We start from the raw sequence: 17,361 nt of genomic DNA on the forward strand, positions 1-17,361 counted from the left end.
AGCAAGGGCTCAGTCCACAAAATTTACCGTCCATTATATTAGCAGACTAATGGACAATACTTTAGGCCTTTGCTACCGCCTACCGTGGCATAGTTGTTACTGAGCGCTTGAGCCAGAATTTTGGTTCAATTCGTGAAAAAAGAAAAACACAACCATACGACAAAACATGCCCTATGACTGCAATCAAATGAACCAAAATTGTGCCAAAATTTGGCGTAGAGTTTGGATATCGATAGTAAGCCCACTGGCAGAGGTGGAAATTTATGCTAGACAGTCTGAAGATGCGCCAAATTTCTTAAAACATGAAAAACTTGAGTAGATCATTTGAAATGTACCAAATATATCAGCCTGATTACTCACCCGACGAATTAACAAAATTCTTGTTAGTCAGGTGAAAGGATTTTTTTTTTTTTTTTTTTAAAAGCGTGCATAAGGAATAATTGTTCTTGGCGGCACACCATTCTGCATCAAGAAGGAATGTGCTGCTGAGAAAAGGGATTCTAGACACAGAAGAATCAATGATATACCGTATATTCCGGCGTATAAGACGACTTTTGAAGACTGAAAAATCTTCTGTCTAGTCTGGGGTCGTCTTATACGCCGGTAATGTTTTTGAACTTTCAGAAATTGACATGCGGGGATACTCTGGGGGTGTTAATAAGCTGCCGTGGCCGTATCCCTGCCATGTGGGAGTTAATATAAGGTGGAGGGAGTTAAAATACGGCGGCGGTAGGTCCAGACAGTCAGCGCTTCTGTGCTGAAACTGACATCGCTGCGCTGTGTCTTCTCAGGCCTGGGACACAGCGCAGCGTATTCCCAGCAGCGGAGACAGACAGAACCTAGCGAACTTTTCTGACACATCGCAGTGTCTTCCCAGCTCCGGACACAGCGCAGGGCTTCTGTGCCGACAGCTTTCACTTGTCACAGAAGCGCTGCGCTGTGTCCGGAGCTGGGAAGTTCGCATCGCTTCTGTGACAAGTAGTGTTGAGCATTCCGATACTGTAATATCGGGTATCAGCCGATATTCGCGGTGCGGTATCGGAATTCCGATACTTTTACAATATCGAATACCGGAATCGGAAGTTCCCATAATGCCTGCGCTCTGCAGTGTCTCTGAAGGATGACAAGCTGGATGGCAGAGCTCAGCTGAGATCCAGCCTGTCATCAGAATGCCATCCCAGCGTGGGAGAATTCTCCTGATTGTTTAAAAGCCGGCGGGCGGTAAAAAGCCGCCGGCTTTTAAACAATCACACAGCCCCATACTGCTTCCCCGCAGCCTCCCACCTCGATCCTCCGCTCCCCTCGCCACCTCCCATCCCGATCGTAAGTTAGGACCGGGCGGGGAGTGCAGCACAAAGGAGCGGGGAGCGAAGGACCCGGGCGGGGAAGCCGGCAGTGAAAAGACTTCACCGCCGGCTTTCCAGTTCTGTGCTGCGCTTTCCCGCCGGTTATTTCAAATGAACAGCTGAGGTATCAGGTGATGCCGATCAGCTGTTCATTTGAAGTCGCCGCGGTGCCCTCAGAGGGTTCATGTGAGTTCATGCTTGACTGCATTGCATGAACTCACATGAACTTTCCCACGGTCTCACAGGTCAGCCTCACCTCCCAGACCCGTCATGATTGGTGTGTGCGGGTGTCTGTGCGTGTGTCTGCGAGTGTGTGCGGGTGTGCGCGGTGTCTGTGCGATGTGTCTGTGCGATGTCTGCGAGTGTGCGCGGTGTCTGGGCGATGTCTGGGGGTGTGCGCGGTGTCTGGGCGATGTCTGGGGGTGTGCGCGGTGTCTGGGCGATGTCTGGGGGTGTGCGCGGTGTCTGGGCGATGTCTGGGGGTGTGCGCGGTGTCTGGGCGATGTCTGGGGGTGTGCGCGGTGTCTGGGCGATGTCTGGGGGTGTGCGCGGTGTCTGGGCGATGTCTGGGGGTGTGCGCGGTGTCTGGGCGATGTCTGGGGGTGTGCGCGGTGTCTGGGCGATGTCTGGGGGTGTGCGCGGTGTCTGGGCGATGTCTGGGGGTGTGCGCGGTGTCTGGGCGATGTCTGGGGGTGTGCGCGGTGTCTGGGCGATGTCTGGGGGTGTGCGCGGTGTCTGGGCGATGTCTGGGGGTGTGCGCGGTGTCTGGGCGATGTCTGGGGGTGTGCGCGGTGTCTGGGCGATGTCTGGGGGTGTGCGCGGTGTCTGGGCGATGTCTGGGGGTGTGCGCGGTGTCTGGGCGATGTCTGGGGGTGTGCGCGGTGTCTGGGCGATGTCTGGGGGTGTGCGCGGTGTCTGGGCGATGTCTGGGGGTGTGCGTGCAGGCAGACATAGGCCGATGTGACACTACTACTCCCATCGGCCTATGTCTGTCCCCCGTCCACTCCTGCCAGCAGGATCAGCTCGATGGGAGCAGTAGTTCCCATCAGCCTGATCCTGCTATATAAATTGCCCTACTGTGTCCCCAATAAATGTTAAATACATGTCATTGGTGGCCAGTGGTTACCTACAATAAATTAGTTCATACATTACCTGTCCCCGCCGATCGCCACCTAAAATAAAGTAAAAAATAAAAAACTACACCTATACTCACCTAGACACCTAATTCCCCGAAGCCATCGATCTCCTGTAATAAAATCTAAAATAATAAACCACAACCTTATCCTTACCCCTCCGTAGTAGTCCACGAGTGTCCCACGAAGATCTCCAGTTCAGAGCAGCCACATAGAATGTGACCGCTCTGAACCGCTGCCGCCGCTAGGATGACGGGGCCGTAAAGCAGCCCCGTCATTGCATAAGCGGGTTCGCCGGAGTTCAGGCAGCGCTGCTCCGGTTAGCTGCTTTACGGCCCTGCTGTATCGTGAGAAATTCCCACGGTACAGCAGTGCCGTAAAGGAGGTCTCCGAAGCTGCGCTGACTGAATGCACTCCGGTGACCTCAGCGTGTTCCCGGCAGCGTGAGCTTACAGCAGCCATGCACAGCTGTCACCATCTCCAGATGTGACAGCTGTGCATGGGAGATCAGCGCAGGAACGTGGACAGGTAACTATTTTTTTTTAGTAAACTAAGAATTAAATAAAATGGTGTGTTTTATTTCAAATAAATTATTTTCTTGGTGTAGTGTGTGTTTTTTCTTTTTAACACTTTGTAGGTTAGTAATGGGGGTGTCTTATAGACGCCCATCATAACTAACCTGGGTTTCATGGCAGCTGGCGCTGACATGAACCCCAACCCTATTACCCCCTGCCACCGCACCAGGGCAGCGTGGAAGAGCGAGGCTAAGTGCCAGAATTGGCGCATCCTATGGATGCCCCATTTCTGGGGCGGCTGACGGCTGGTGTTTCTAGCCTGGGAGGGGGCCAATATTCATGGCACCCTTCCTGGGCTATTAATATCAGCCCCCAGCTGTCTGCCTAGCCTTTGCTAGCTATTAAAATAGGGGGGACCCCACGTCATTTTTTTGGGGGGGTCCCCCATTTTAATAGCTAGTAAAGGCTAGGTATTCAGCTGGGGGCTGATATTAGTAGTCTGGGAAGCTCCGTGGGTATTATCCCCTTCCCAGGCTTCAAACATCTGCCCCAGCTGTCTACTTAACCTCCGCTAGAGACTAAAATTAAGGGGAACCCCACGCCAATTTTTTTTCAAATAAATCCTTTATTTTAACACTAAATGACAAGTACAGTAATCAACACTGTCACTGTACTTCATATATATGTGACTGACATGTTTCTATCTATCTAATCTATGTATGATTCTCTATTTCTTCTATTCTAAATTGTCGGGTACAGATGCGGAATTGCCGGACGGCTTTTTTAAAGAGACGGTGCATGAAAACACTATTATTTTTTAATAAATCCTTTACACTAAATGACAAGTACAGTAAGCAACACTGTCACTGTACTTCATATATATGTGACTGACATGTTTCTATCTATCTAATCTATGTGTGAAGCTCTATTCTTTCTGTTGTAAATTGTCGGGTACCGGTGTATGCCGCTGATGAAAATGGATGATAGTAATGTTGTTGTTGTATGCCTTATGTTTATGAGTGACAGTTTTCCTGCTATATACCTGCATGTCATAAGAATTTAAATTAAAAAAGGACCATGTTAAATTCAAATCTGTTTTTTTAATTTTTACCGGTGTTTGGTATGCGTTGGAAAAGGGGTAGTCTTATACGGTGAATATATCCTAAACTCTATATTTTAACAGGAAAGTAGGGGGGTCGTCTTATACACCAGGTCGTCTTATACGCCGGAATATACGGTACATCTATATCAATGTGTAAATAAATATAATCAGTGCCGATGGAAGTACGGTTGGCCGGTCTAAAAAACAGGCTATTGCAGCAGTTCAGTCATAGATTGACCAGTATAAATGCACCAAAAATAAAAAGTTAGAAACCTTTAGTAAATCAGCCCCAATATTTACAAACTTATTCCCGATTTTAAAAAACAGCCTCAAATTTGAAGAAAATTAAAAGACTTTTTAAAAAGAAAAGCAAAAATCAAATTTTTAGCCATGATCAATGGATGCAATCACTACAAATTGAATCGTCTTCTGTTGGCCCTCCAGACAAAATGAAAACTTTTGTTCCCCAAATTCCTTTAAAAGAAAAAAAAAAAAAAAAGTTCCTAATAACTGAAATAAAAGAAGGGAAATCAAGGAGGGATTTACACAAAATGAGAAGAGAAATGTTGACAGTGTATACCCACCCGTGAATGTGCTTACCATAAATATTGAGGGGCTTTTCGCAAAGTAATCAAATGTCCACCATTGAGCCGATTCAACCCATGCTCCTTTGGTTAATCCACTTGTTCAGTTTGGTAGGAGATCAATTAAAACCAGCTTAGGTTATTGTAAATGGGACAATTCACACAAGTTGGGTTAGATCTCTATTCATTTCTCTCACTCACAATACAAATACTTAAGCCGGGCAGTAAAGCATCTATCACCCTTCACCGTCTAGCCAGCACTTTAAGTAGTTCCACATTTAATTAAAGACACAGTATACCCTTTGTTGGCACAGATTGTCAGGTCACTTTTAAGCATTTGCAATCAAATTCAAGCCGGAGAAGAAAAAAAAAAAAAAGTTTAGAATTCTCCAAAACATCTGTTGGAACAACTTCAAAATAATAACCACTTTTATAATCCAATGTTTTAGTTACTCAAAAAATTTACGAGACCTTGAATTGTATAAACCGTTTTGCTGGGGCATTTTACGAGAGGTCGGTACGTGTAAGTAGCGCAAGGTTTATGGAGAGCCCGAAAATAAAGAAAAAACTTTAAAGCGCAGGTAAGTAATGATCTTTTTACCAATAACAGTTGGACAATTAGATGTTGGTTGAAAGACATTTTTAACATGCGTTCCCAGATCGAAAAATTTCTTACCCAGATGGAGTGTAAAAGTTGACGCATAATATAATTTTGTAAACCAGACTGAAACGTAAATCGGTCCAAATGTAATTCTCACTCAAACACTTGTCACCCTCACCCTTTTCAAAGAAAAATCAGCACATAAGGCCTTTTGTGCAAAAACTTTTTGATAAAGTTTTTGTAATCACCTTTTACTTATGATGGACCATATTGACCATTTATCCAACAGCGATTTGTTACTGTTCGGTAGCTTATTTTTTTTTCCCCATAAAAACAGATTCTTTCAGAAAATAAAATTAAGAAGCTTAAAAAGGCTAGTGACAGATGCCAAAATAAGGCAATAAAATCTGAGTTTGATGGGAATAAAGTTTGACAAATTTAGGTTAATGATATATTAAAGAGCACCAGTTAACTCGCCACACAAGTTTACCTTCATACATGTGGTCACCTATGAAATCACAATTTTTGGAACACTTTTTTCCCTTCTGGAAATGTATTAATTGATAAGCTGAATGGTAACATCCAGTTATCAATAGGGCGACACTACAGAAGCTGTAAGCGCTGACTTGGAATTAAGATTTTATTGTCTAACTAAAATAAGTTTTGTTGGATTAAATTCTTTTTTTGCGGATTGTTGGTTGAAACAAGAAGTGTATGGCATGATAGGTTGATTGATTAATCATTTCGATACAATAAGCTTGTGAATGTATGTATGTATATTTTTTTTTGTAAGTGATCCACACCAATAAAAAGGGTACATTCACATGATCTGGTGATCAAAAAAAGTCAATTTTTCAAACAGAAGACAACACTTCAGGAATCACTTTTCTGAGTCTTTTTTTATTATTTATTTATTTTTGTTTAATTAAAAAAGGAGTTGTGTCATCCAAAACTAAAAGGTGAATTTCATACTTCATGTCTATGTAGTCTAACCACTTTTCTAATGTACTTAAATTGAAAATTCTCTACAATTCTTTAGGTTTTATTTGAGAATCCCAGAATGCACTGGGGAATCTCAAATGGGACCTCATCAGGGAGCTTGAGCTGTGGTCACTTCCCCAGCTTCTGTTACCACCCTGAAACGAGGAGTCAGTGACGTCCGTCTCAGAGACTACGTTAGTCACTGCTCTATGGGAATGTGCCAGTGGTCCATTCTGATGCATGCCGCCTAGTATGAGCTCCTTGCGCTCTATTCCTTTGAATGCGCACCAACATTGCGCTCCGTCACCAGCACTAAAGAAAAGTGACAAGCCTATGAGAGCAGCATTGAAAAACGAGAGAACGGGGCAAGCAGGGAGAACACAGACAAGGGCATCCCCATTACAGACGGCAATGATGATGTCCTATATTCAAGGTGGTTTTGTCCATTTCAGGAGCTGGCTTGCCACATTCACTTCTTTTTAACGTGTACTGACAGTGCGCTCTCTTGCCGGCTTGTCACTTCTCATTGGACCTGGTGAGAGAGCTGACACTTTTTTCCCCACTACTATTCAGCTAGGCGAGAGACAACCTGTTAACACAATGAATATATTGTTAATTTACTATAACAAGGTATCTAGATATAATTCAAAGACGACTCAATGACATAGGTTAGCAATGGAACAATGCAAGAAGTGCATAGAAGATGGATTTTATTTTATAAGTCAGTAATATGGATCCGCAATACGGATGTGTAACGAAACAGGATGCATCAATATTTAAATCTGTATTTTCAGTCATTGACACACCCCCCCCCATAGATTTTTTCCTTTTTTGGAGCCAAAACTAAAAATCGTAACAAATGCAAATACAGTGGTTTCTATATTTTAAGCACTTCCGATAGTCTTTGATGGACGTATTGCTGTCCGTAAGGTATTACATGCTGCTCGTTTGGTTCACATCAGTACTGTATTTCAATCCGTATATAATGGATGACAAATGTCTATCTGAAACAGACCAAGTAGTCATGGGGCCAAAGAAAACAGTGAAATCTATACATGTCGCAAGAGGCACTAGTTAGTAACGAAAGTAAAGGAGGACGCTCAATTAGAGAACCCAGATGACCAGTGTTTCGCAATAAGCTTAATTGGGGTGTTTTAACTGAGGTCTCAACTTTCCAGTTTTGTCTGGTACATTGATGGTCAGATCATTCACATGTATGATCATCTGACCGACAATTGATCAGCCACATTCTGACCAGACAATCTTCGGCTTTTAGATGAAATCTATAGGTTAAGCTGCACATTGGATGCAGTGGTATGTCTGGTTGCCTGGTGGGACAGATGCCAGCACATATATTACCAGCTAAACTTCTGGATCTGAGTCGAAAGAAAAAAAAAAGTGTCAAACCAACAATAGCTCCCCAATACTTGTTCTGTTGACACTAACGTAGTTCCTACTAATGGATAGACCAGACTACAAAAACGGATCTATGGTGGGACCAATCAGGGATTCAGGCTTGTTGGAAAGTTTTCATTTCTTAAGAAACCTCTTAGCTTGCCTATTTTAGACCAATATTTAGTGCCAAAATAATGGCACGTCATTAAAAATTACGTTCATGGTTTCGCAATTTTGCTTAGTATGACTATTATGTCCCACAGGTTGGGAACCACACAGTATTGTAATATGATTGTATGGTTGTTGTTACACTCCCATGCAAATCAGTTTTACCTTTTGAAGTTTGTCCTGTGTCTCCCTGTATCCCAGCTCTGATGTAAGTAACCCTTCCCTTCTTCCCCAGCTAGTGTTTGTCAGCCATCTTTCTAGGTTCATCTCTGGCTCAGAACTGTGGTTTCATCTACTGCTGTTACTATTGTGCTCAATACAAGAATTCAGTCTGAGATTAAACAGTTTCTGAAATCTTCATATGTGCCTCGGCAGTCGAGTCAAGCTATCTGACAAAGTTCTTGGTGTCAGTGAAACGTGGATGAGGGACAGTCACACGACGAGGGGGGTACAGCAGCAGTCAGCAGACATGCACAAAGATTAGATTAATATATTGATAAATATTTACCAACTAGTTTATAAAAAAACAAAAAGGAAAGGATGGTAGGTAAACCGTGTATAAATAAATACAATGACAGGAGTTACTCTAAAATAACACCGACTATGAGTATACACAGGTACAGTTAACAGAATTAACAGTTATATGTAATCAAAATACACGCGATTAACTCTTTCTATGCCCAAACACACAAAACGACAGTGTTGTGCCAGCACTTTAGTAATTGCCTACTCGGAGCTGTTTTTCGAAGAAGTGTCTCTTACAGATGAGGCCTTTTCTCCTAACTAAACCTCAATAAAGTTATTTATATATGCGCATACATATTCAGATGCAAGATGGTACCGGTACGCCCTGAGACTGAAGTGGTTTTGCTGGGCCGAGTCCCGAATAATCAGAAACGCCGACTTGAAGCTCTTAGAGAACCCCGTTCTCTCTAACGCAGGGCTTCTCTAAGTCCTTAGAGATGAGGCCTCATGTGGCCTAGCCCAAGATGCTGTGTCCTTGGTTGTTCACACAGTCGGCTCATGTCAAGCCAAACAACGCGTCCCAGAGTCCCCAAAACCAGATCGCACCGCTCTATCCAGACCTTTTTTCCAATGATGCGAAGCTTCACTTCCACCTTCCCCTAGCAACTGTCAAACTGCAAAACCCCCCTTTCTACAATTCCGGCCTCTCCACTGCACTCTACTGGCCAGATCATATATTACATCACAATGTACTTTGGAGAATAGTAGATTTTAATCAATAAATATCAGATACTTCTTCACTCAGGGCCCCTTCACTGTACTGTGTGGACACCCAGGATGTAAGAAGTGCACATGCTCAGTAGCTCAATCCATTCGCTTCTCTGCATTATTTTTTATAGGACAGCTCCCAGGCATGTGCAGAAGTCCTATAACTAGTCTGCTCTAAAGGGACACAATGGGCAGGTACAGTAGCATGCAAATGCAAGTCAGCAGCCCTGTGGAATCACCACAGCATTGCTAGAGATTAACTTCTGTATAGTAGGCTCACCATGTCAATCAGAATAAATGGAACTTTGAGCCAAGAGCAGAAGAAAGATTGGTCAGCTGAATTTTCAGGACAGATTATTAATTTAAAATATATATATATATATAATTTTGGTTGACCAGAGAGGGAATAACCCTTTACTAAACATGGTACATTTTAGGATCCCTCAAAGCCAAAATCCCCATTTCAAAATGGTCAAGCAAAACAAACAAAAAAGTATATAAAAACAAGTACGGTCATACATTTTGCACAAGGACTTTTTGTTGGAGCAAATTTAGCCAAAAATTATGGACAGTTAACTTTGCAAATATTCCTATTGTGCTGAAGGGATGAAGACATATCTAAAAGATGTAAACTACCAGCTCCAACCACAAGTCAGGTCTGCGTCACCCCCCCCCCCCAAAAAAAAAAACCTCAGACATTAAAGCGTTGTGCTCGTGCCAGAAAAATCTTCAACGTCAAACCCCAAAGAGTCCATCGATGCTACATTATAACATACACATAAGACATTACTAAATCTTACACAGCTTTATTATTAATACTGTAAATCATTGTTCCGTCACGACTTGGAGCGAGCAGACCTAATGCATTAGCCTAAAAATCAGGAAGGCTCAAGTTAGAGCCAGAAAGGAGGCTTAAAAGCTGCTTGTACCACTTTAATGCGAGAGAAGAACAAAGAATTCCCATACAGCCGAGATGTTCAGACATTCTCCATACAGTCCGAGCAAACAAAAATGAGAATTGTCATGATGATATTTTAATTGAGATTATGTCTAGCTGCGGCTAAGACGCAAGAAAGGAAAAGCCTGAAATGACTTGGCTAAGACAAAAAGGTTTGTTGCTTATTCAAGATCCCGCATAGGACACATACCTTGCTTTGTTCAAAATTTTCTCGATTTGTTCTCGTTGGCGACTTCAGAAAGATGATGTGTTTATGGTTAGTGGCTGTGAAATTTGAAGGAGGAACGCAAATACATTAACTCCTCACATCCAAGAAATGATTTGAAGTTCCATACATTCGAAGTTAACCCATTCTTTGAACTGATCAAATTCAGTTACCAAATTAAGCCAAGTCAAGCCTAGGAACGAGGAATGGCTGACGAGCCTCATTAATGTTGCTATCTGAATGTTTGCTGCAGGAGTCTTGGGCTAGGCAGACCTTAAAATACTGGTTAAGCTGTGAAAAATGCAGTGGGGGGGTGTAGGGGGGGGGGGGAATCAAAACCAGTTGGATGCCACTTACATATGAGCAATATCTACTCAGACTAGAACTCAAGTCTCTGGCTGAGCGAACCCGTGGAAGTTCAAGTTCTGGTACCCGACCTTTATTCCAATGTTCGGGTCGGGTACCAGAACTGTACCTGAATATTTTTCTCTGTCTCGCACATTGCAACGGACTTCCGGGAGAAATCTGTGTTTAGCATCAGATACCAACTGCCCAGGAGGAATCCCCGAACTGTTAAGTTCGGGTTCGCTCATCTCTACTCAGGACCACTTTTGGTCAATCCAATGAACCTATAAGATCAGTATATGTAGTATGATATCCAATGTGAAAGTTAGACTTCCTATACCAGAGCAGCGCAGATTTCAGGTCAACTGGTAATCCAGAACATGCCTCCATATAACAGAAACAATAGAAACTTGCACAAATGGTGGTCTTTATTCTGTAAATTGTTCAGAAAGTCCAAGATCTTCTTTTCCACCATTGTCCGATCACTATAATGGACCAGTCTAACTCATGAAACCAATATTTACAGTACTTATAATTTAAAGTGGTTTTCTGGGATTTTTTTTTTTTTTTTTAAGTGGGTAAAGATTAGGAAATTGTGAAGGAAAAAAATAAATAAAGCCTTAGGCTGGATTCACATTATGTAAATTCTCTCTGCTAATCTTTGTGTCAGGGGTTTAAAAGACACATACACATTACGATAGTGTGCCAAAGCTGAACATTTTGGTGGGAATGGATGACCATGTGGTGCACATTGAAGCCACCTGACTTTCCCTGCAGGCACAGATGAGGATTGGGCAGGTTGACATTGCAATGCCCAATCCTTTTATTTTCAGAGCAACTTGGCAGCAGCTCTATCCTCTCTGCCATTGAAAAGCCAAATGATTGGCCAAGCCAACATTTCCCTGTTTAAAATGGAGTTCATAAATCAAAAGTCTACCATGTGAGGGGCAAGTCTAAATATTGTTTGGGGATATTAAGACTAAAACTCCTGATGTAATTCCTAGCAGGGAGTATTTCCATAGTATGAACCCATCTTTACATATCTAGTCATTCTTTTGCCTCTCTGGCATGCCCACCTGATCTAAAAGATTACATTGAGTCCATCAGACACGTGATCACTGAATAACCATCATCACTGCAGGACTAACAAGGACCACCAAAGCGGTGGAGGAGTAATTGCTCCTTATGGGTTTCCCCTAAAATACAACTGAAGGTTGAACATGAGGGAGAGCTCATCTTTACAGGTCCGTGTATGATTTGACTTTGACAGATCTCAGAAAACTACAATTTCTTAAATGGTCTCGACAGAATAGGTCTATGACCCACCCTTGCACGTTAAAAGTCCCCCTGGTCTATTCCCATTATTACTCGGGCCTCCTGGAGGCACCACACTGTAGAAACCTTATTGTAAAAGCACAAAATGCAAAGTCAATCTGCAACCACAAATATTAACGTCCATCTAGATCAATGCTATGCATCATCAGAAGAGTTGACAGCTTAGACACCATTTCTCATGTTAATCTTATACCAGATTATATACAGATGAATATTCACCAACTATTTTGTAACTGCAAAAAAACATTATTCCAGTATTGTGTTAAGTAATGTGTAAAGCTCATGGCATGTAGAGCTCACGTAGAGTGTTCATCTGAACATCAGAGGGAACCGAAGCTGGCAGCAGAGGCTTCGGTCATTGAGATTAATGATCCCCTTGCCTTCAACAGTATTCCCAGCAGCGGACTCACGTAGAGTTTGTCAGGAACACCACACGAACATGCTGCTTCTCTAAGGCAGGAACACTTCTCTTGTAGGAGATCATTAACAATGGCCACCCAAGCAGATAGAAATATTAGTTGAAAAATAAAATATTTGCCATCTACACTCAAGACACATGGCACGTGCCACCGTCACCTCTCAATGGAGAACATATTCCAAGCTTCGATCACCCCCATATTGGCTCCAGACATTAGATCCATGATACAAAAAAACACTTAAATATTGAGGGAAGAAGTCAATTCCTTGACATTGTCCCACCTCACTCATGATTATGGACAGCATTTAGATATTACTTTGTAGATTTTCACTTGTTTTACTGCCTGTATCGGAGCAACCAACCACAGAAACTCAACGAAAGATCGTTCTATCAAATTTAGCAGGTGATTACAGAAACCTTCATGGGAAAAGCAATATTTCGCTGGAAACGGAAACAGTATGATAGTGATCTAAGAGTGACTGCCTAGACTGTAGTCCAATACAATCTACAGTTACCAACTGGGACCTCCACTATCTCAAAAACCACATCAACACATTACTTGATCATGTTACTTCTATGAATTTCAGGTTTTGGATAATTTTTCCTTCTTTTTCCGCAGATCGAGATGTTCTGTGAGTTTTTATGCTGGAGCCAAAAAGCTTCATCACAAGATCTAAGAATGTGTGGCGGAGTGGAGGGGGGAAATGTTACTTGGAATTTTGCAAGCTTTAGTATATAGTTTGCATGAAGAAAATGATTTAAAAAAAAAAAAAAAAAATTTTACATGACAATCAACGTCAATCAAAGAAAAGCCTTAGGGACTCTGCAGCCAATTTTGATGTATACAACTCCTACAAGGCCAGTCTGACACATTCCTTGGATCTCATTTTATCTAGATAATTGGAGCTGCAACCAAGGAGCTTAGATTGATCGACAAGTCAACAGATTTGATTATCTCTCAGAATATATATGTGCATTGTTAGTCAATCTCCGAATGCTGCACGATGCTTAAAGGGGTGTTCTACAACCAACGGGTTAAAGCATGGCATTAATCAGCTATTGGTGGAAGTACAACCTCTGAAGTCCCAATCTTAAATATAAGGATGCCTGGTCACCCTTTAAAAGCAGAGAGAAGTGTCTACCACGTGTGGTCTCTTTCCATTAAAAAAGTCTATGGGAATTATAAAGCATCCAGCAGCACTCACTCAACTATTTCCATGTCTCCCACTTGTAACAGAGTGATTATACATATGTGCAGAGAAAACTGGGGAACAAAAAGCGCAATAGGGGGCAAGAGATAGTAAAGAGTTGCTCAATTGGTACAGTTATGTTGCACACACACCATAAATGAAGCTTGAATAAGTCAGCTGCTGCAGATCCATGGGTTTGCAAAACCATAGATGAACATAAGTACAACGAATATCTGGTTCCTCTGCGCTGCTGATGAAGATCCAAAAGGACAAATCCAGTAGAAACAATAAGCTTGATGAGGTTTTATCATCAACGCGTTTCGAAGTCATCCAACTTCTTCATCAGGATACAACCACAATCAGTTTATCGTGTCTACTGGATTTCTCCTTTGGATCTTCATCAACAGCACAGGAACCACATATTCGTTGGGCTTCTGATTACACATATGTGGGCACCTCTTCTCCAGAAATGGGGGACAGGGAACCCTCTTTCTCAGACTCAAGAGGGATCCTAGCTGTCCTAAGATATTGGAACCAATTCTTTACAGATACAGCCAATAGTAGGATTTTATGGTGATGTGAAAGTGCACCCCACACATAAATCCACCTGTAGTTAATAGGTACCAGGAGTTTTATAATTACACATGACTGACAACGCGTTTTAGAAAAAGCTTCCCAGAGATCTACAGTAGATTGGAGTGGTTTCTAGCCCCTATAGGGGATATAGTTTCACGCCACAAGTGGACCTAAATAACATCCTTCAAAAACATGTGGGTGCATGAAATAAAAACCAGGTCGTCCATTATCTTTATATGAATACAGCAAAATTAATGTGTCATAATTTATGGAGATGAAACCAGATTATCTGTGTTATTACATGGGACTGCAAGCAAACCTCCTACATACAGTATCACTTTGTAGCCCCATAGACTCTGACAAGTCAAGCACTGCTACATACATATGGTGCAGATATTATGGGTCACCACCTAAAGGAGTTGAGCACTTTTAAGCAATGTTCTCACGATGAGCTTTGGATGTTGCAGATTTTCTGCACTCAAGTAAAATAGGCTATTTGCATTTTTTCAAAAAATATGCAGTGTAAAGACAAAAAAATAAGACAAAATAAAAAAAAAACTCATTGTGGGAATGTAGTTTTAGCCACTTTTGTCTATGAGGAAATAACCCAGAGCAGATAGCTTCATAGAAAATAAAGGGTTCAAGAAGATATGGATACATCTCAACAGGAAAGTCCAAGGTGTTTCCGCAAGGGAAGAAGCAAAATATACCAGCATTACAAGCCACCTGTCTTACAGATAATAACCTTCCATAAAATGTTAAAGGTTGTCCACTTTTAGGAACAATTCCCCACACACACACACACACACACACACCTCCCCTCTCAGATGCATGCATTTTTGGCTGAAAAACATTTTTGTAAGGCTACGTTCCCACAATGAGTTTTTGGCATCCTGCTTATTTGAAAAAGGCGTAAGCAACCTATTTTAATTTAATTGACGCACAAAATCTGCAACATCAAAAATTCACTAAAAAGTTCATCGCGGGAAGGAAGCCCAATTGGGTTTCGGTAAAAATGTTGCACCGTTTGCCTTCAATTAGGCCACATTCCCATGGTGGGCTTTTGATGTTGCACATTTTCTGCACCTATTAAAGTAGAATAGGTTCCTTGCAATTTTTCAAAAATATGAATCGGAAAAAAGGTAAATAAATATTCACCAAAAACTCATCGTGGGAACATAGCTTGCAGTATATAATCCTGGCTGCAGAATGGGTCAACTGAGAATCGATCAGTGCATTCATACTGATAACTCAATGGGAGAGTCGCTATCACTTTTCCCTGTCTTTTTCGGAGCTTCTCACAGCTGATTTATGACCACATCAAAGTACAGGAAAAACAAAGAGCTGAACGGTGCAAAAATTTGTTATGGAACTGAATTGTAAAAGGTGATTTTTAGCCTTAAATATACACATTTAAGTGAAAAAAAGAACTGTTCCTAGAGGTGGACAAGCCTTTTAAGGCTTCTGGTCATCACCTTCCAAAAGAGAAGACCTGAATAAAGCGCTTTGGTGGAAATGTAATTATCATAATATCAGCAGTGATACAAGTGCATTCCCACTAGATGTTAGGTTATTACACGGCAATACTCCACCTATTGTCCCAACAGAGAAATGCACTTTCCTCCCAGGATGGATCATCCAGTATACAGGCAGCAGCATCTCACACTCAGCCAGATGTGGGCAATTAACAGCTCAGCTCTGCTACATCTCTAGTAAGAGCAGCCTGTGCTTTCCATGGTATAGGTAGAACTGCAGCAATGGAATTATCACTATGGGGGCTTTATGGCAGGTTCAGCTCTGTATGTGGATCCCATAGCCCCCTATATCCTTGCAGCCAGACCCCCAAACCCCCAAGTGTCCCCCCAGCACTGACCTCTTTTGCTCCTCTTCCAGCGGTTGGGTTGGCAGTGGCTGTAATCCACACAGTTCAGGATGATGAGAGCAAATGAAAAGAGTCTGAATTGCATTTGTGCAGGTGATCAAAGCAAATAATGGAGTAAATTCAATGTAACTGTCCTAAAGGTGCAGCGATTATACACTGAGGAGTGTGAACAGGGTCCAATCACTCATCCAAACTTCCATCTCTGGGGTAAATCAGTGCAACCTGTAAGAACAGAAGTGAAGTTTTCCCCATTATCTCAGCATCAGGCAATTAAGCGCTTGCGACAAATCTCTTTATAGCACTAATCTGTCTATATAGGGAGGGGGGAGTCATTAAAGGGACCCAGGGACAGAGGTCAGTAGGGACTAATCCACCTGCGACAATTACACTCCACAGGCTGAACTCACCTTGCAATGTCGGGGATCTGAGGGTCCCATCAGCGAGCGACTGGGCACATGGGGGGCTGAAAGTTTGGAGACCAGCTGAGGTTCTTCAGTTGTTGGGATCTTGGTTGGGGGTGCAAGAATTTGGGATCCTGGCAATTCCCATCCAGAGAGGGAGCAGAGTGGTGGGCAGTCAGGTTGGTGGACAATCAGATGTGGTGGTGGTCCTCAGCTCAGGCTCTGCTCTGCTCTGGCCCCTGGTGTGGAAGCTCTGGTGGTCTGCAGGCAGCTCTGATGCTCCAGTAATGTATGAAGTTCTCTGGTCCTCCGCAAACAGCATCCAGGAGTCCTAAATAAAGCAATGCCCTGCACAGTGATCCTCCTCCTCCTCTCCTGCTCCCCTCCCCTGGCTGAGCCCAGCACAGTGTGCATTACACAGCCTGCACCTACAACTCCCAGCAGCCTGCTCCTGGCTGCCCACTTTACTTAACCCCCTAAATGCCTACATTGGCATCAAGTCTAGCAGAGGGGAATAGGAGACCCTTCACCCTACACCTTGTAGGGTCCCTGTAGTACTAAAAGTTTCAGCACACCCAGCCCATCTGTCCTAGCATTAAATGACTGCATGTGTTAACCCAATAAACCCCTTGGATTGCACTCAGCCTAATGTGCTACTGAATTTTCCCGCATTCCCTGTATCAATCCATCTGTCCGCACATTAGTCATGGACAGGACGACGTTAACCACAAATTATAATTTATTTATTTTTTACATCTAATGCTACATTCCCACAATGAGCTTTTTGGGGAGTTTTTGAAGTCGATTTTCTGCACCCTTTAAGTAAAATAGGTTACTTGCATTTTTTTTTCGAAAATACGCAGCGTCAAAAACTCATCGTGGGAACAAAACCTAAAGGTTCCAACATGAGTTGTATCCGTGAATGATTTTAAGGCCACGTTCAGACGTTCTGTATTTGGTCAGTATTTTACATCAGTATTTGTAAGCCAAAAC

The 17,361-nt window shown here is 42.6% G+C and overlaps 1 protein-coding gene across 1 annotated transcript in view; it reads right to left on the bottom strand.

Annotated features, from left to right (window-relative positions):
• Positions 1–16,720, bottom strand: part of RSPO2 (R-spondin 2) — a 209,450-nt gene extending 192,730 nt beyond the window's left edge. The window contains exons 1-2 of the mRNA XM_073676786.1: positions 16,375–16,720; positions 15,959–16,189 (exon numbers count right to left, since the gene is read on the bottom strand). Of these exons, the coding sequence (XP_073532887.1) occupies positions 15,959–16,052 (94 nt within the window). The 5' untranslated portion in view covers positions 16,053–16,189; positions 16,375–16,720. The remainder of the gene's footprint in view (positions 1–15,958; positions 16,190–16,374) is intronic.
• Between the last annotated feature and the right edge of the window lie 641 nt (positions 16,721–17,361).

This window comes from Phyllobates terribilis, unplaced genomic scaffold (assembly GCF_046119375.1).
Source record: "Phyllobates terribilis strain yellow unplaced genomic scaffold, ASM4611937v1 Scaffold_4__5_contigs__length_816908805, whole genome shotgun sequence".
In the NCBI taxonomy this organism is placed as follows: domain Eukaryota; kingdom Metazoa; phylum Chordata; class Amphibia; order Anura; family Dendrobatidae; genus Phyllobates; species Phyllobates terribilis.